At 40.3% G+C, this 20,000-nt stretch overlaps 1 protein-coding gene across 3 annotated transcripts in view; it reads left to right on the top strand.

Annotated features, from left to right (window-relative positions):
- Positions 1 to 2,489: 2,489 nt before the first annotated feature.
- Positions 2,490 to 20,000, top strand: part of LOC137011733 (histone deacetylase 4-like) — a 35,296-nt gene continuing 17,785 nt past the window's right edge. The window contains exons 1-4 of one of the 3 annotated variants that reach the window (XM_067374835.1): positions 2,490 to 3,069; positions 4,965 to 5,098; positions 15,088 to 15,150; positions 19,403 to 19,638. In XM_067374835.1, coding sequence (XP_067230936.1) covers positions 5,077 to 5,098; positions 15,088 to 15,150; positions 19,403 to 19,638 — 321 coding nt within the window. In that variant the 5' untranslated portion in view covers positions 2,490 to 3,069; positions 4,965 to 5,076. The other 2 variants (XM_067374836.1, XM_067374837.1) reach the window with 2 other exon arrangements.

Genomic DNA, 20,000 nt, shown 5'->3' with positions numbered 1-20,000 from the left:
TGCTCAAATTTGCCACGGAGATGGAGAGAAACACTGGAGTTCACTGCACAGAAACGACCGTAAGCAGCGTAAGGAACGAGTTCAGCAGAAATAAGCAGGATGAGCTGGATTGAACACAATCATCACCATCAGCATTTTACTGAAAACCCCTTAAAAAAAATATTTAAATTACGTTTTCTTGAAAAAAAAAAAAAGAAAAAGGGAAAAAAAGAAAAAAGAAGGAAACATAAATAATATGATTAATAAGTTAGAAGACCTGATTGACTTGCATTAGGAATGTCTAGAGTGTGTTATCACAGTGAAAACTCAGTCGAGAAACACAGAATCTGTGATCTTTGATAAGTATTTCATATCTGTACATCATTATACGTCCTTCGGATGAGATGTTAAACCGAGGTCCTGACTCTCTGCGGTCGTTAAAAATCCCAGGATGTCCTTCGAGAAGAGTAGGGGTGTAACCCCGACATCCTGACCAATTTGCCCATTGGCCTCTGTCCATCATGGCCTCCTAATCATCCCCATACACTGATTGGCTTCTTCGCTGGTGTGGGCATTCTGAAAAATTTGTATGTAGGAATGCCACATTTGCGTGAAAAGAGTGTGAATCACCTGATCTCTCTAAAGAATGGGGGTGGGGCTGGGTCAAAGAAAATATACCCATAATATGAAGCTTTAGCAGCAAATATGAAGATATCTGTCAATCAACTGCGTGTGAAAGTTGCAGTATTTATTATAGTGGTGTATGTATAACCCGAATATCAATGTGTAATTAAACAGTCAACAAAAGGTATTAAATTAGACTTCTAGACGTGTTATATAACTTGTGCTCAAAGGTTCAAAAAGAGAAGAAATCCTCTGTTACTATGGAAACGCTGATCCCAACCAGATTCTCTTGCGCTACTAAACTAACAGTAAGGATGAGCCACGGGCCGTTTACTAAACATCACATGACACCATCTGGACTTAAGAGTATATTATGGAATATTATTTGATTATGAAATGAATTATTGAGTTACTTCATTGTTTTTAAAGTCAAGTGGGCTGGTTGGCTAAAGAAAGCGTTAGTTATAAATGACCTCTAAAGTCTTTCTAAACTCCAGACGTCCCTGCTAAAGACTCACATTTCACCAAAACACATTCATTCTTACAAATCAATCACTCATTCTAGTCTGAGACAAACTAAACTGTTAATGTGAAACTTTCACAATAAATTAAATTAATCTATAACATTAAATATGGATCCACTGCAGAAACACAGATGGTTGAAATGAAAGGGTTTGTTGGGTGGATCTGAACTGTGATCCATGTTCACGCTTAATGAAATCAAATAATTGAAATGAAAATGCTGCATTATTTAATTAGTCTTCCATAAAGGAAGGAGTGTTTGCAAGTGGAAAAGAGCTGAAACAGCTTGAGATAAAACGCTCTGCTCTAAACGACCTGATCAATTAGCTGAAGGAATGTCATTATATGAGCGCTTTACTAATGTGCCTTTTGTCATGCCATACATGAGTCGTGACCTCTGACCTGACGCATGATGAACTGATGAACGCAGAAGTGCAGAGGACAGAGCAACACAAAACGCCGGTCATGAATTAGAAATCTAAAACAAGAATTTTAAAAGAAAATGTCAGAGGATTTTGATTTAAGAGGAGCTGGAGTTTGTTGCCCAGCCCTATCTGTGTGAACGGCGAGAGGCGTCTAAGCTTACGCTACTCCTACATCCTGCGTCACCTGTGGGGTCAGAGGTCACTTGACTCGTGATTACAGTTTATAATGTTATAAATATGACATTTTTTCTTAAAAAGTGCAGGCATTGCTTCAGAAGGCCTTTATTAATCCCCTGGAGCCGTATGGATCACTTTGATGATGGATGGATGCGTTTTTTTGGGCTTCAAAATCTTGCCCTCCATTCACTCCCATTATAAAGCTTGGAAGAGCCAGGATATTGTTTGGCTGAAAGAAGAAAGTCATATGGCTTGTGGGTGAGTAAATTATGGGATAACTTTCATTTTTGGGTGATCTAACCCTTGAAGCCCTCAGTTTCTTCAGTCCTTTGTCTTGCTTTGATGTTGATATTGTTATGCTAGTGTGTAACTCTGTTCCTGTGTTCATTAAATCTCCTTTTCCTTTAATTTCCTCTCGTCTTTTGGATTATATCCACAGCAAGTGTGACACTAACCCATGAGTACAATAAGAAAACATAAGACTTGAATAAATCAGCGCAGCACATGCTGAAGAGTGTGTCTGACGTCATTCTCACTGTTCTTGCTCGTAGAGTCGATGAGAAAGAGAGAGTAATGAATGATTCTTTGACATAAAGATTTAGCCGTGTCTCGGTGCATGAGAGAGCTGTGACAGAAGAGATCTCTGTTCTTCTGATACATCAATGCGCTTCTTTCTTTACATTCCCCACATGGGTTATTCAGCAGAATGAAAACGGGTCTTACTATAAGAGACACTGTAAATCAGTGAAGGAAGAAAAGCTGAGTGTGACCTTAAAAGCCTCTACTTTAATAAAATATACATAGGCTGTTCAAACAGAAAGAGTTGAAGCATGCGAGCTGTTTTCTTGTCTACAGTCATCCCTATAATCAAGAAAGGTTCGTCAAACAAGACTCTTTCTCACTACAGACTGTTAGTGTGAAGGCAGGTCAGTGTCAGCGAGCTTAATTCTGAATGAAAATATACCCATGTGCATCATCACCTGTGCTGAGGACCAGAAGCATTCTACAGTCCAATATCAGCCGTCAACGAAATCACCATGTGCACGCACTCACGTGATACAGATGTTGTTTGACTTGATGATTATTAACAGCAAAAGTTGAAGGAATGCTGTATTGAACATCACGCGTCAGTGTGAGTGACGTCACCGCGCGTGCAGGTCCGAGCGCGTGAATGATCCCGCCTCTCGCAGAGCTCAGTACAGTCGCGCCACACGTGATTCCCTAATCAAAAATCCAGTATGGCGGAATCTGTCAGGCAGCGTTTCTGTCGCTTCTGCGCGTTCCGGAGGAATTCAGATGTCTGCCGCTGATTCCGCGAGCCTCCTGCGTCTGCGTCGATACGGTGAGTGAACGATCGGCTCCGCGCACGGACCGAAAGCATCGCGCGCACCGCGCAGCTGCAGTGGTTTGTTATTCTGTCGCTGCTTTGAACGGAATGATGTTTCTACAGCAGCTTCCGTCAGTGATGATCGGACAGATTCACCTTCACTGCAGCGAGCACATGTAAGAAAGCCTCGTCTGTCGAATTCAGATTCTATTGGCGTGATGGTTAAGATTAAACCAGCTTAGACTAGAATTGTGTGATTGTTGTGGTTAAATGAGCGATGGCCAATGATGTGAGGTGGCTTGAGATGGGCGGGTTAGACATGAGGCGCCGTTTTTTGTGAATGAGGCTGAGGGAGGATTGCCATGACTCAACTGACACACACACACACACACACACACACACACACACACACACACACACACACTCTCTCTCGTGTGGTGTTTTAGGGAGAAGCTCAGTATTGGCGGTGACTTTTGTTTCAGGATCAGATGCTGTGGCGCTTGACAGCTGGAAGGAACAGCAACTAACATGCATTTAAAATCTCATAAACAAAAAATGTTTCAAACAAAGCTCTACCTCATGTTTTTTTAGTACACGAGTTAATGCTGCTATGGGCAATCTTCTATTCTGTATACTTCTATGCTTCTTGTTTCTTTACATGTTGATTCAGGACTTGGCGTATGGTGCTTTATTATGTGTTCAGGCGTCACGACGAGGCTCCGCTTTCTTGCCTGGAGGACAATAGAAGCCCTAGAGTGAACATAATGCCCACATGGGGAAATCACCCTCTTCAGACGCAGACCCGTCACAGCAGATTAGCATAGATGTGCTTCATGACCGACTTTCACCAAACAGCCCCGCCAGCGCCGCCCAAACCCTCCAGAGCCCGTCTGGCGAGGGCAGAGACTCGGGTCATTTAGGGAGGGAGAGAAACGCACAAAACCTGATGATCCGAGAGACCTTGATCCCATTTGTACTGCTCTTACTATCATCCCAAAGAAAGTTCATTCACTGAACCTTAATCGTGACATTAAATACTGATCATGCAGCAGTTCATATCAGATAAGTTGTGCTGTAGTATATGAGTAAAATGAAAAAGCTTTAAAACTCATCTGTCTTCTGTAAAGCTTTTATTTATTACATATACATATTATTTTATGTATTTATTGACCAGCCAACAAGTTCGACATCATCCACATGAAGATGGAGACTCGTATGAGCAGGTTAGAGTTATAATAACACGGACCGCTGCTTATATCATAAAAAAAATATAAAAAAAATGTGTATTTTGAAATTGTTTGTATTATTATTTATCATTTGTTAGTGATGACCTGCCGCAAGACTGCAGATAAAAATTTGCCTTTGGCTAAATCCGGTGCAATGCATGAAATGGAAACATTTATGTTAAAAATTGTACATGGTCCCTTTTCAAATAAATAAATTAAAAACTGTCCTTTGTGGGCAATACCCCAGTGTGTGTGTGTGTATATGTCCATCTGTCTGTGTCCATATGTCTGTGTTTTTTGTTGTTGTTTGTCTGTGTGTGTCTATCTGTGTTTGTGTGACTGTGTGTTTGCGTTGCCCTTTGAACTGAGGAAGTTCAGTCTGCTACTTTCTTTTCCACTGTCACATGAGCTTGTTGTGTAGCTGCTCAAGTGTGTCTCTGTTTCAGTCCACGGGTCTTTTGTGAAGATGTGAAACCATTCATAAATTCCACGAGACACAATCTTTCATTAGAGAAGCACAGCTTCATGTTTTAAGTTTGTCTGATGCCATTTAATCTCGCCGTTCGTAACGATGGCAGACGTGAGGTTTGTGTGAAGTTGATCGTCTCTCTCACTGACGTTTGGCTTGTTGTCTGAGAGTCTGTGAATAATAACTTTATTTAATGGATCTCTCCTTTCTAACAGCTGCTGGTTGGATTTGTCAAGACGAGGAGCAGAAACCACTGCTTTCCTGGAAGTACATCTGAAGATTTGAAAACTTTTTGGGACAGATCGATCGTCAGCTGCTCCAAATATCATGACCTCCCAAAGTCATTCAGGTAAGTGTCTCTCTTTGTGTCTTATGATTCTGACTGAATTCTTCCATTTGTCTGCTTGTAGTGCGTTTTGTTTTTCTGCTTGACACTTGCAGCGTGTGAGTAGATGACCAGACTTAAAGCCGTTGTCTATGAAAAGAAACAAAAACGGTCAAAGCTTCTTCACCGATCCATGTTTGCATACGAGTTTCATCTTCTGGCCTGAGCGTCAGTAATCCAGGATTTGTGTAATGATGTAATGGGTTTTCCATCAAACACGGCGCAGATCATCAGCTGTTCTCACCTGTGCCGTTAGTGTCGTGATCTCAAACGCCGTCATCTGTCAGTTACACTACAGGTTTATACGTGGTTTATAGTAATAATAATCAAGCATGTTAATGTGTAGTTCATTCAGTGTCAGTTGTTTGGATCTGCTCAAGTGTTTGTAGTCACAGCTACCGATCCGCAGAATGATCTGTTACCGGCAGGTTATAGTTTTATTTTAGAGTTTTTATGTGATAATGGTCAGTGTTTGTTGCTGTCAACCACACAAATGTGGCGGTAAATGTTTACCATCCTTTCAGTCTGTGAAGATTTAATGAGCATTTTATGATTTAACAAATCATTTTATGTTAATTAGTTTTCCTGTTTCTAAGAAACACAGTTTTCTTGTCACACATTTAGTAGAAATATCCCTTTTGCTTCTTGCCATTTCATGATCACAATAGCTGCTTACAGGTGCTGAGCATCCTCTGTGGATGAAAGAGATTTAATGAATTGCATAATATTCATAATATTTAGCATGCATTTATAGTTTCTTCTCATTTTGCTCATCGTTTGATGTCTCAGTCTTCTGTCAAGTCAGCTTTATTTCTATAGCGCTTTATACAATACAGATTGTTTCAAAGCAGATGCACAGTAATAAACCGTAAAGTAATGATCATGATGCAGACAGAATTCTGCTTTAAAGCAGCTCTAAAAAGACATTAGTGTCATTGATCAGCTGAAGTCAGTGTTGATTCAGTTCAGTCCAATGACTATGTGAAGTTCATCAATTAGGAAATGAGTTCAATTCAGCTATAAAGCAGTGATGTCATCATCAGCTCAGTTCAGTTCTCATCCAATAGTGTCAGTACAGTCAGATCAGTAATATTACTGAATATAACTAAGCAAGCAGGTGACAGAATGGAGAATAAACCCCTGGGAGAAACCAGACTCAGTCGCTCAGTTCTTCTCTGGCCAACGACAAACACGGTGTGATTATGATTCAGGCGGCGTCACAAGTCAGATTGATTGATATCATTCAGAATATTTCTTCCAGCTCCTTCCGCTTGAAGATCAGGACACATCACATCTGTTCTGTATATGTTCATTCAGCAGTATTTGTAGGGATCAACCAGTAAATCAAATGCATGGCTCAGCAAGTCATATTCAACTTTGTTTTACTTCATTTCCTTTTCATGATGGGATGTTGTGTCAGTCACTGTTGTCACATCATTGAGCACAACTCCGTCTCATCCAGCCATCATCCGTCAGGGCTCCCCAGTGATGTGATCTGACGTAATGTGACAGGCGTATCTGCAGCGCTCGGATTGTCCTGTTTTATCAGTCCCGTCCCTCCTTATCCCTCTTTCAGATCGGTTTCTAATGTGTGTTTATCTAAGCGCTCACTTCAGCACTGAAAGCCTGTTCTGCTGCAGCAGCTTAACTCAGTGATATTTATAGATCCGCACGAATTCTGCACGTGCGCCAGACAAACAAATGTGCCGATTGTCTCTGTCCCTCCAGACGCCCGCAAATCCCCCCAATCCGTCCATCCGACTCCCCGCTCTGTCTCACATCTGTTAGTTCCTCCTGTAAGGTGTGGCGGCAAACAAATAAAGGCTTCCCAGAGCCTGAGTTTTCAGATCACGCTTGGAAGCTTGCTGATTTTAATTGCAATCGGTCCAGACAAACAAAAGAGCGAAGCGAGCCAGCGGGCAGAGAGAGATACTGGATGTTCTGCCAGCATCCAATTACAATCTACACAGGAACCGTCACTGCCGTCCCACCTTTAACATTTCAGGCATTTGTCTGTGTCCATTCCAGACACTGATGTAAAGATCCTAATGATATTGCATCTAATTAAAGTGATGATGCAGTATGTTCCCAATTTTGCCTAATTGCCGCTTTCAGAAGTCCTTTCATTTTTCAGTGTTTTCATGTCTCTCAGTGGCTTTTGGCTGTTCAAGCGTTACCAGAATAGCCATGATCATCACCTGACAATAAACTATTTTACTAGGTTTCCAGCTCATTTTCTTGAACATTGTAATGATTGTTGTCATTTTTACACACACCTCAGGAGGTTTTAAGATGCTAGTACGGTGCCTAGTAGCTGGAAAATACTGTAAATTCATGCTAAAGTTTTCTTACATTGTAGCTTTGCTGATGCACTTTAGAAAAAGTCAGTATGTTTCATAATATTTGAACACGGCTCAGAGAAAACACCCCTGCTGTGTATAATGTTTTGTAGCAAACAAATTCAGACACCCACGTGATCTTATTCCTAAATGACAGCGATTCATCTATGACTATTAAACCTTTGACAAGTACGATCATAGTGAACATTCTGAGCCAGAGAGATGTATAGGTCATAGGTCCTATATAGGTCATGTATAGGTATGAAACAAACGTTATTTTCACCAATCTTTTCATGGTCTTTTCAACCACACCATATTATTATTCTAGTTCATTCTATTCTAGTCTTACAATAAATCACAGAAGTACTGGAATAAAAGTTTTTATAGTTCAGATATAAACACTGATCTCTATGCTAGTGATCAAAATAGAGGAAGTCACCTTTTGAAAGTAACTTGACACTTCCAGTAATGCAACAAGTGAAGACTTGACATTGAATCATTCATTCAAACTGATTTATTTTTTTTTTTTTACATTTTAAATAATGCAGCAATTAACATTTTGTCAGAACCTCTAGTAGATTACATGTTATTTTCTTTAGTTTTCTGTTCAGAATCGCTGTTTGAAACAAAAAAAATAATGAATCTCAATTGATCCAGAATTAGGCTCTAACAGGATGTTATGATGGTATTTTTAGAGCTTATGGATATTCTGTTACTTTCTCCTTTTCTGTGGTTCAGGAAATGCTTGTCTAGGGCTGGACAATTATGGCCTATAATCAAAAACTCAATTAAAGGTGCAATATGTAATATTTTTGCAGTAAAATATCCAAAAACCACTAGGTCAGTGTTGTATAAATTTTGTTCACTTGAGTACTTACAATATCCCAAATGTTTCCAACTATTTGTAAATTGCAAGAAAATTGCAATTTTAACCAAGGCTCCGGGACGTGTGAGGAGTCGCTTGTCAATTGCGTCATACCCGCCTTACCCTCGATTTTATTTTGTAGAAACCAGGGAAACACCAGAGACGCTTTAATATATTACACGTTTTAATAGACAAGGGAACAACTGTTTTGATATATTTATAGACAGAAAACTAATTTTTGTTATATAGCTCAACACGTTTAGTCTTTTTTTCTACACAATACATTTTAAAATTAATAGCATGTCATTTATCAACACAATCATCCAGCATTTAATCTGATATTGTAAAATGGATCTATCTTACTGCAGTGTGTAACAGTGTCTCACAGCAGCCGCCGAGCGAACGCACAGAGTAACGTTATAACATCATTTTCAACACTCTCAAATGTGTCTAATATGATAAACAGAGCTGTGTTTCCTCATACTCATGACCGGAAAAGCGGCAGCGGCGCCGGCGACTGTCATAATAAAAGTCCCGCTGCTCGTGAGGCGTGTGTTGATCAATCGCTCCAGCTCCTCGTTCAGCTCCACAACACTCGCTCCTGCTCTGCTTCACACTACAGTAACGTTAATAATCACATCCATGAGCATGATTTGTTCCCGAGTCCAATCCCGATTCTTTTGCACCGGCCGTTGAGGTGGAGACCACATGTCCCAAGATTCCGCTCTAAAACTTGGCGTCATCAAAAACTATAGAATAACACAAGACGTGTCACTCCTATTGTTTTGAATGGGAGAAAGTGCACTGCGCAATATGGCGGAATAAGTCCCGCCTTCTAAATAAGAGCCAATCGCTGATTGGTAAAGTCATTGCGTCACTACAGCGGCTGTTAGAAGCTCCGGTTCTTATAGAAACAGTCAGACGCGCGCCTCCGAAATGAGGCACAAGAGACGCGCGTTTAAGACTGTGCATGCGCATTAGCTGGATATAGCCTGAAAAACAATGTTTTTTTTTTGTCATGATTCAAGCGTTTGGAAACAAAATTTATGAGACAGTTGTTGTTAGATTTCATTGGTGATTCCAAATATGAAATTTAATCGAAAGCTTGGCAAACAGCTTTAGAGAATTTGACGTTTCAAGATGGTCGCTGAGTGAAATGAATTGTCTTAAAGGGACTTTGGCGTCATCAAGCTACGCCTTTGTTTTGAATAGGCATCTAGCGACCTCTAGCGGACATATTACATACTGCACCTTTTAATTGAACATTTTACCTCGATTAATGAACGATTTATTTTTTTTTTGCCCTCATAGTTCACTGACAAGGTTTGTACTGTAAATATGATAAAGGTGGGATATTTTTTTTCCTATTGAATGAGTGATCTGACTTTACAGCTCACTTTCCGAAGTTATTTCATCTATGGTTTGTAACATTTCTTATAGATTTCTGCTTATTGTAAATCAAATACAGATAAATTAGCACAATACCAGTATGTAATGAGAGAGATTGCGTGTGCGAATTAGTCATACCGTCTCTCTATTAATTGTGAAGCTGTGATATACATCCAAATCGTCTAAAATCGCTTGAATGTCCAAACTGGCAAAACTTAAAACAAATACAACTGACAAATTTTAGCGAAGACGCAAAGCTCACCACTCGCGTGCCATCACTATGTGTTGAACCAGCGTTCACCTCCGCGTTGCTTTTATGCTGCTGACTGGACGGGGCAGAGTCACGTGGCTACACACGTGGTAGTATGTTTTTAAGGGGGAAGTATTAACAGGATTAAAAACCCGAAATAAACTACATGGGAAAATTATGTTGGTTAGGCCGAGTTCAGACTGAACGATTTTAGCCCCGATTTTGGCTCGCCGACAGGTTTTGAGAAATCAGACAAATGCCCGAAATCACAGCCAAATCGGAGCTCGTTCACGCAAGTGACAATCACGCAGTGTGAATGAGCAAAGATGCGATCAGAGACAATCGCCTACGAGTCGCCGACACCCGTGAGATATTTGGCATGCTAAAAATCTGTTGTGTGAAAAGTGTTCTGACTGAAAACTACATCGGCGATGACCGACAGCCAATGAGAGAGCAAGATACAGAGCAGCGGGGAGTTCGGGGAGGAGTTATAGACCACTCTCATTGCAGAACACACAATCCTTGTTCCTCGCGTCTCCCCAACCATTTCCTCCTCGATATTCATCTTTTCTTGTTTTCGCTGCAAATCAGCGCTCAGGCAATTCGTATTGCAAGCTCCTTGCGAGCTACCGTTTTTAATAATAATCCCAGTCTCACGTGAGAACTCTCGTCTTGCACGCGTGATATCGCGTTGTTTCTTTGTCACATCTGTGTTTGGTTGTGAAACGTAGTTTGCGTGCCAGACAGAGTTGTCTGCGATTCTTCCTATTGTAAAGTCATGCAGTGTGAAACCTTCTGTCGCCGATCCATCGTGCAGTTTGAACACAGCAGCGACTGAATGCTGGTCAAGATAGTCATGCAGCGTGAAAAGAACAGAGACCCGACTACTTGGAAAATCCTGCAGTCTGAACTTGGCTTTAGAGGTTCTGAATTTGTTTCAATTACTTTACGATTAATCGTCCAGCCCTAGTCTCGTCCATCTCATTAGTAGACCAGAAAACTGCCCCATTTGAAGGAAAGTGAACAGCACAGTTGCTAAATCAGGATCTGTCCCAGATCAGTTAGGATCTAGTCATATATATCACCTCCATTAATGTCACTGTCATGGTTTTTTTTTCTAGCATCTTATTAAGTCTGTCATTTAGATAATCAAAGCAACATACAACAACAACACTTAAACAATTTATTCTCATCTAATTTTTTTCAAGAGTGAAATCTTCTTATGGCATCTCTCTGTGAGCGTACATTAATATAACAAAACTTCACCAAATGACTCTACAAAATGGGTTAGCAAGAAGTCCTGTTCATAACTGGCATGAGAGTTTTGTTTTGCCTGCCACTAACGACTCTGTGCCATCTTTAATTATAAGAATGTGGAGCTGCTCCAGTGTACCAGAGGCCGGATGAATGGACTTTGAGCACTGAATGCACGTTAGCCTTTTAAATGGATGTCACTGCTTTCTGCTCTCAGCACTTCCAGGTTCTGAAACCGATGAGAATGACACAGAAGAGATTGTTGAATAAAGACGTTTGTTTTGTTTTTGCACACAAAAACTATTCTCGTCTCTTCACCACTGCAGTCACATGACTGTTTTATTTAAAAGTGTTGATTATATTGCTGTCTATGGACGAGTCATATACCTCTCGGATTTCATCAAAAATATCTTAATTTGAGTTCTGAAAATGAACGAAGGTCTTAAGGGTGTGGAGCGACATGAGGGTGAGTAATAAATGACAGAAATTTCATTTTTGGGTGAACTAACCCTTTAAACTAACAGAGAACAAAGTCTGATTGTTAGTCTGCCTCGGAGAATGCCACCGTGTGGAGGAGGCCTTTGTGAGCGCCTTAGGTCACATCAGCTTGATTTGCCCTTAGTGACCCTCTGACGTGTGTGTGTGCGTGTGTGTTTGTCACATCAGTATGACTTGGGGATGAAATAATCCACCCTAACCACAGCATCAGGACATATGGCCACCTTCAGTTCTTTCCCTGCCAGCGAACATCAGCTCTTAGTTTAATGTCGCAGTCAAAGCCTTTGGTTTTAGAGATGTTGCTGTGGACAAAAGCAGCTGCTCAGTAGTTGGGTGAATGTTTGTGTTGGAAATTGCCTTTTTGCATGCCACTTAGGAAACTTGGCTCAGTTGTGCCGTCATTTTCATGACTACAACAAGGCTGACATGTAGTTTTATTGTCTTGTGGTTTTCTGAAGGTGCTTTGCTCTATGAAACGGAGCTCAGGTTTCATACCTGTTGCTGTATGGGGTGATGCGTAACCACAGCTCTCTTATCAAGTTAGTAGTCCAACACATGGGCATGCAAAGTGATCCATTTAGTCATTTTGGTTTAAATAACCACAGCATATCAGTTTCACGGATCAGTTTCAGGCTGTGTTTGTTCCTCATATGAGCTTGAGCATTGCATTTCCCATGCAAATCACTAGTCCACAGTTTTTTTTTGTTTTGTTTTGTGTCTGTATGGTCTTTTGGAACAGAGTGGCGACTCTTGCTCTCGGGCTGATCCATATGGAGGGAAATGCCTTAGATTTATGGAGCCCGTCAGCCCCACATATCTCCTCAGATTGATTATTTATATAAAGTTGTATATCTAGTTGGTGAGCCACTTTGGTGCTGCTTTGGGAGGTTAGATTTATCTGTAGTTACAGACTTCTTTAGCTGCTCATTGTGTTTGACGAAGAAGAAGAAGTTTAGCCTTTTATTTTGCACTATAATCATATGCATGTCGCAACCCTGACGTGTGCATTTACTGCACGATTGGCTCGTTTGTTGAGAGTAGATAAGATCATCATGGACTGTTTTTTTCTGGGTGGGTTAGTTTGCTTTTTTGTGTCCTGCTGTTTTACGTTGAAAATGTCTTATTTCATGTAAATGCTAACATTGAACTTTGTTTACCTAGGGTTAGGGTTAACCATAAACACCTAAAACGCTGACGGAATCGCGGAATCCAGTCATGAATACGGAATTTAGTATATAACGCGGAATGTCCCATTTGTCAAATTTTAGATGAATGAATTAAAAGCAGGTCAGTACACCTACATCAAATCGCGATATAGACTGTTCGTGAATATTAAACCGCAAAAAGACTATTTAAATATGAATCCTGCACGCCTGTGTATCTCACACACACACACACGCGCGCGCGCTCACGCACATACACTGAAGCGCGTGCGACGCTCGCGGTGTTTCGTCCTCTGTCGCTTCACTATATGAGGAAATGAACGCACGACATTCATCTCCAGAGTCTCTTCATCAGCATCTAACCGCTTCGCTTGAGAAAACTATCGGCATAAACGCAGCGAAGCTCAAAGCTCTCGGCAATCTGCAAAATAAAAGTTCGATTTAACTTGACAGAAACATATTAGTGTTGTACTGTAGAATTTAAATAAATTTAATTGAATAATAAATCATTAAAACTATTTTTTTAAGGAATAATCTCCGTTTTTCTTTTGTGATTTAATTTTAACAGTAAAGCTCTGTTGTGCAGCACATTTGACAAAAAAAAGTTTAATTTCATGATTAAAAGATAAATTAAATGGCATTAATTTGATTTCCAGAAAAATTTAAATGCGCAACAGAATTTCTGAAAAAACAAAACATTTCATAAAAATACATTTTTAATTAATAAATTTTGTTGTTTTTAAGAATTCATTTAATTAGACATTTTTGATTGTTAAAATGTAATTAAACCATTATGGAATCCATAAAAGTTAAAATGGAAAACAGAATTTGGTAAAAATAAAACAGAATTTGAGGGGAAAGAATAAAATGTATATCCTAGGGCCCTAAAAAAATTTTTTTTTGTTAAACTCTTAATAAATTGTTGGTAAATTGGATGTTTCATTATTTCAATTAATTAGACATGCTTTTTGATTACGAAAATTTGATTTAATTTGGAGTAAAAAAAAAAACTGGAAAATAATAATAATAATAATAATAAAAAAAAAAAAAGGGATCCAGAAAAATTAAAACAGAAAAAAAGAAATTTGGGAACAAATAAAACCTATTCATAGGGCCCTATTTACCCTAACTATTACAGTTCATCAGCGGCCTTGTTGTTATGAACTGTACTGTTTTCCAGAAAGCAAACACAATCCGGCTCAGCTGGAGACGGTGGCGGATCTGAGGCGAAGCTGCACCTGGGCTGCGTCCTTCTAAAAATAGATGCTTGCATATAAACAGAATTCCCTGATGCGCGCGGCTGCGATGGGGCCTAATTAGATGAACATCAAAGCAGTTTCCAGGGGTTGTCTAGTCCTTAGAATTTTCCCAAAAATAGAAGCTTGTGGAGGATTTGAAGCCCTGGGGAAATTTCCTGTTATTTTTCTCCTTATCTGGATGGAAACCCGTGTCAGTGCTTCTGCTCTTGTGTTACAGAGGAATCAAGGTTAATGAGCTGGTAAATATCATGCCAACGATCGCTGGTAAAAATAACCAGATATTGAACTGAGATTGAAGACCGGCTCAGCTCAGTATGTTGCGTGTCACATTGGAAGGAGAAAACCGGTCTGTGTCTGCTTGCATACTGATGACTCCCGCCGTACTGCTTCATGCCGTTGACTCCATCCATCCCTCGCTCTCTCTGTGTCTCTCTCAGGGGTTATTTATAGCCGTGTCTTGCTGTGTTGGGCTGCTGTGAAGAAGTGAAAAGCCTTTTCATGTTCTCTGTAATTACCATCTGCTGCAGGGGGTCGCTGTTGCAATGTCTGTTGCATTGGTGCTTTACTCCTCATTTACACTGTTATTTACCACACTCAGCTGCCGTCATTGGACCACTTTACTTGTAGTCTTCACTTGTAATGTCTGACTTTAAAGGCCTCTGTACTTTAAAAACCTACGAGATTGTCTCAGAAGAACAGTTTAAGTTTAACGAACAATGACCACCACCAACTGTGCGTTTTCAGGTAAAAGGTGAGATATCTGAATGTTAGGGAGGTAGAAACTTTTTTTTTTTCTCCACTGGTTGAACATCTATTGAAAATAAATAAGAATTTTTTATGAATTATGTGTTGCTTGCAAAACATATGTTTCCTCCGAATGACAGTGGAGAATATTATGCCATTGAATCATGTTCTGTCTCTGTCTTTTTGTCTCAGACTCTCAGATGGATCAGACTGTGGAGCTTTTGAAGCCGTCTGCGTTTGACCACATTCCCACAGGTAACTGAACCATTTGATGGCGTTTCTCCAGCTGCAGTGATCCTCAACTGAGTAAAAACATGATATACAGTACAGTCCAAAAGTTTGGAACCACTAAGTTTTTAATGTTTTTAAAAGAAGTTTCGTCTGCTCACCAAGGCTACATTTATTTAATTAAAAATACAGTAAAAACAGTAATATTGTGAAATATTATTACAATTTAAAATAACTGTTTTCTATGTGAATATATTTCACAAAGTAATTTATTCCTGTGATCAAAGCTGAATTTTCAGCATCATTACTCCAGTCTTCAGTGTCACATGATCCTTCAGAAATCATTCTAATATGCTGATCTGCTGCTCAAGAAACATTTAATGTGTACAATTGTAGAAAATATTTGTGTACAATATTTTTTTTCAGGATTATTTGATGAATAGAAAGTTCAGAAGAACAGTGTTTATCTGAAATCTAATCTTTTGTAACATTATAAATGTCTTTTCTGCCACTTTTGATCAATTTAATGCATCCTTGCTGAATAAAAGTATTCATTTCTTTAATTTCTTAAAAAAATAAAAAAATAAAATAAAATTCTTACTGACCCCAAACTTTTGAACGGTAGTGTATAATGCTACAGAAGCTTTGTATTTCAGAAAAATGCTGTTCTTTTTACCTTTCTATTCATCAAGGAATCCTGAAAAAAAAGTACACAACTGTTTTCAACATTGAAAATAATCATAAATGTTTCTTGAGCATCAGATCAGCATATTAGAATGATTTCTGAAGGATCATGTGACACTGAAGACTGGAGTAACGATGCTGAAAATTCAGCTTTGATCACAGGAATAAATTACTTTGTCAAATATATTTAAATAGTACACAGTTATTTTAAATTGTAATAATATTTCACAATATTACTGTTTTTACTGTATTTTTTATTAAATAAATGTAGCCTTGGTGAGCAGACGAAACTTCTTTTAAAAACATTAAAAATCTTTGTGGTTCCAAACTTTTGGACTGTACTGTATACAAATACTAAAATACAATCAATTATACAGAGTTAGGTTAGTTAGTACACAGGAATAAATTCTTTACGTTCTGAATGGTGGAAACACGCTTGAGAGAGTTGTTGGTGTCAACGTCTGTGTGTGTCCAGTCAAACTGTAAGTATTTTGGCACAAATTCATCTGTCATTTGGTAGAATCTAGTCAAATTGGACAGATTTTATTATTAGACTTTCCACTGTTCATCTGTCAACTGCCAGTGTGGCATTGTGAGGACGTTTATTCAGTTTACTTTAATATATATTTTTTCCAAAACTGGATGATTGTGAATCAGTTCAGTGCATCACACAGATCATTCGAACGTGTTGTGACTTTATCTGTTGTGTCTGTTGGTTTGTTTTGTGTTCTCAGCACTTTTAATGCTGTTTGGAAGAGACGTAGCCGGCTTGATATTTCATTTCATCCCAGCGTAACGCTTGTTTTAGAACACTGAATTATAGATGAGGTCTTAGGTGGCTTACAGAGATGGAGTCAGATGAGCATTAGGGTTTCAAAACAGCAGCATGAAAATTACAATAATGCTTAAACCAGCTCTGTTTTGTTGTGTCTTCCTGTGTTTGTGTTCAATCTTCATGTAGATAGTGTAGCACTAGATCATGTCGATCATGTTTTAAAGTCATGTTTAAATGCTCTGTGAGTGTGACCTATTAATATCATCACCTGGACATGGTGTTATGACTGCTAATACAACAGAGATGATGGTGGATTGATGCATATTAAGGAATAAACAACCTAAGCTCTTTGTTCTGCGTCGGTGACCAAAAAATGTGCTGTGCCCCTCGTCCCTTAGTTTGTAATGCGTTGGAAATGCGTTGTGCGGCGAGGGCTGGAGGACGAGCACGTAGGGTTGTGTAGGACTCTCTGACTAACGCAGGCCTTGTCCAAACCTGCTCGCTTCTGATGAATGAAACACACGCCTCTTCTGTGTGTGTGTGTGTGTGTGTGTGTGTGTGGGTGTGTGTGTGTGTGTCTGATTGTACTCACCCACAACAGTAAGTTTGTGCAGTTTGCAGAGCAACTAAGGATGCTGTGAGCAGGTTCACGTCCTAGAGACACTTCTCACAACACACAAAACAACACAATCTGTAGAACATGTATTTCTGTCTTTACACTGTCCTGCAGAAATGAAGGTGTTTCTTTATTCGCTGCTTCTAATGGCTCGTTAATGCTGTGACTCGCTCAACAGTTTAGCCACTTGTTTAGTTCCCTTTAGCTTAGTCTTCACAGATCTGACACAAATGACATCGGGCATTTCACAGAACCTCCATTAGCGCTAACGAGCAGAGATCAAACCATCAGGAAGGCACACATCAAAACCACAGTGCTGCGGCATTGTGGGACAAAAATAGCCCAGGAATATGAAGCGGCATGGCAGTGGAGCTCATAACCAGAAGAGAGACTGAGACGAGACGGACGAGCGTTGAGCCCTTAAGGTGACAGACGTATTGTGAGCGTGATTGATGATGCGAGGGATTGTTTCGGAACACGACAATCCCAAAATCCTGGAAAGCCAAAGGTCTGAAATGTCTAAATGTCCAAATGATGTCGCTTTGAGCATCATTTTAGATCAGTTTAGTCCTATGAAGTACATGGTCAAGTAAAGTGTAAAGATACCTTTGCGCTGATCATTTGATCTCTGAGGGTCTCGACTCGGATGAGCCGTACATGTCACCGATCTCACGGTGTCCCGATTCATCACTTCATGTCTAAAGCTGAAAATAAGCCATAAGATGATGAATAACTAGCAGGAGGGATTGAGAATGAAGCATTGGCTGTTTAGTGTGTCTCACTGAAGATCACTGTCCACGCTGATGGCCGTCTGTCTGAAATGTGTGATTTGCAGGGAAGAGTTTGTTTTATCTCGTGTGAGTCGGTCGGAGGCTTGATGCGATACGAAGCTTTTGAGAGCTCATCAAAGCTGCACTGCTGCGAGACTGTCTGGACGCTCCGCTCTTGGCAGCAAGTTTGTCTACCTTCTCCAAAACCCATTAGTGAATTAGTGAATGCAGGAATGCGCTTACGTAACTAAAACTCAACAAGGATGCTAGTATCAGTATTTAATCACTCACGTAAGGAGAGGTGTTTTATTCTGGCAGTCGTAGCAGTGAAACACACGTCTTTTATCGCAATGATCTCTGAAATGAGCAAAAATTCTTAGTGAGATTTATTTTTGTGCTCATCTGTAAAGTGCATCTTTACTCTCTGATTTCTGATGACTGATTAGCAATAGCTATTGATTGGGATGTGTGTTCTGTGTATGTGGCATTAAAATTAAACTCTTACATTTCAGATTGAATGTCTGCTGGATTCATGCGCAGCACGTCATGCTTTACAGAAGCAGATGAGGGTGTAACATTGAAAGGGGGTGAGGTGTGTGTGTGTGTGTGTGTGTGTGTGTGTCAACAGTCTCCATATGAGAGAAGAGCATGTCATGTTTGCTGTGGGACGGCCCTGTGACGTCATCAGAGTCAGAGAGACAGCCGCGCGCTGAAGATCGTTGTGTTAGTTAGAGACAGACTGCAGCGGAGGCAGACAGGAGCTGTGCCACAGACGGGCCGGTGAGCGCCGCTTCATTCTGACGTGTGTCGCTGCTCTTCATTCTCCTCATGTCATGAATGCGTTTGGTTTTCTTGAGTTACTTTTTATTTTCATGTGGTTTTTGCTCTTTTAATTACTTCATATTTGAGGCTTCAGTGCTGCTGATCTGATCATGATCTTGTGTGTGTGTGTGTGCGTGTGTGTGTGTGTGTGTGCGTGTGTGTGCGAGTGTGTGTGTGTGTGTGTGCGAGTGTGTGTGTGGTGCTAGTAGTCTGTCACCTCCTGCGTTTGGTTGTGTTGCTGCTTGTTTGTCAGTAGTGTTCTGTAATTCTGCTCGTCAACAGTGAAGCGGACGGACACTTGAACACATCACTCGTGTCGTTGGGGTTTAGTGTGTGTTTGTGTGGTTGTGTATTGTGGCTCTAATGTTGTAACCTCTGCACTGCAGTTATTTGAACATGAAAGCAGAATCTTGAAAAGTGCCACACTGTTAATTTCCCAAGAGCCTCTGAGCTTGAAAATTTGTTACAGCATCATTTTGTGTGTGTTGAGGCACATGCTCTAGATGGAGTGTCCACTGGTCACGTGTCTCTTGAATCTGTCCGGCTCTCTGCCCGTTAGAGCCTGGACTCTGCTCTCATCTCAACACTGTGTGTTTGTCTTGTTTTCTGCAGTGGAGTTGAGTTCGGCTCTGCCCGTGCGAGTTCCTCCTGCCGCCATCCCCATGGACCTGCGCGTGGAAGCGTCGCCGGCGCTGGATTCGACGCGCCGTGAGCAGCAGCTGCAGCAGGAGCTTCTGGCGCTCAAACACAAGCAGCAGGTGCAGCGGCAGCTCCTCATCGCTGAGTTCCAGCGGCAGCACGAACAGCTCTCACGCCAACATGAGGCCCAGCTACAGGAGCACATGAAGGTCCAGACTCGTTCCTTTCATCAGTGGATCTAGTGAATAAAGCTCAGAGTTTATGAAAGTCTGTTGAGAGTTCATGGATAATCAGCACTGATCCTTCATCTCAGGTTCCTCCAGATAGGACAGAAATGTTCTCAGAAGTCACTGACTACTTAATGAAATGTCATGTGATACATTGAGATGGGGGGGGGTTATATATAAAGCATAAAGAATAGAACAGTGAAGCAAATGTTTCTAACAATTGTTAAAAAAAAACAAAAAAACATTGTGATGTCCAGAAATCACTTTTAATAGTACATTGAGAACTCATCTTTATTGTCCTACTATATCAACAATACACAATATTGTTAGTCCTGAGATTCTTC

The sequence above is a fragment of the Chanodichthys erythropterus genome, chromosome 21 (genome assembly GCF_024489055.1).
Source record: "Chanodichthys erythropterus isolate Z2021 chromosome 21, ASM2448905v1, whole genome shotgun sequence".
Lineage (NCBI taxonomy): Eukaryota > Metazoa > Chordata > Actinopteri > Cypriniformes > Xenocyprididae > Chanodichthys > Chanodichthys erythropterus.
Note: the sequence above shows the minus strand (reverse complement) of the source record. Positions and strands in the feature narration are given on the sequence as shown.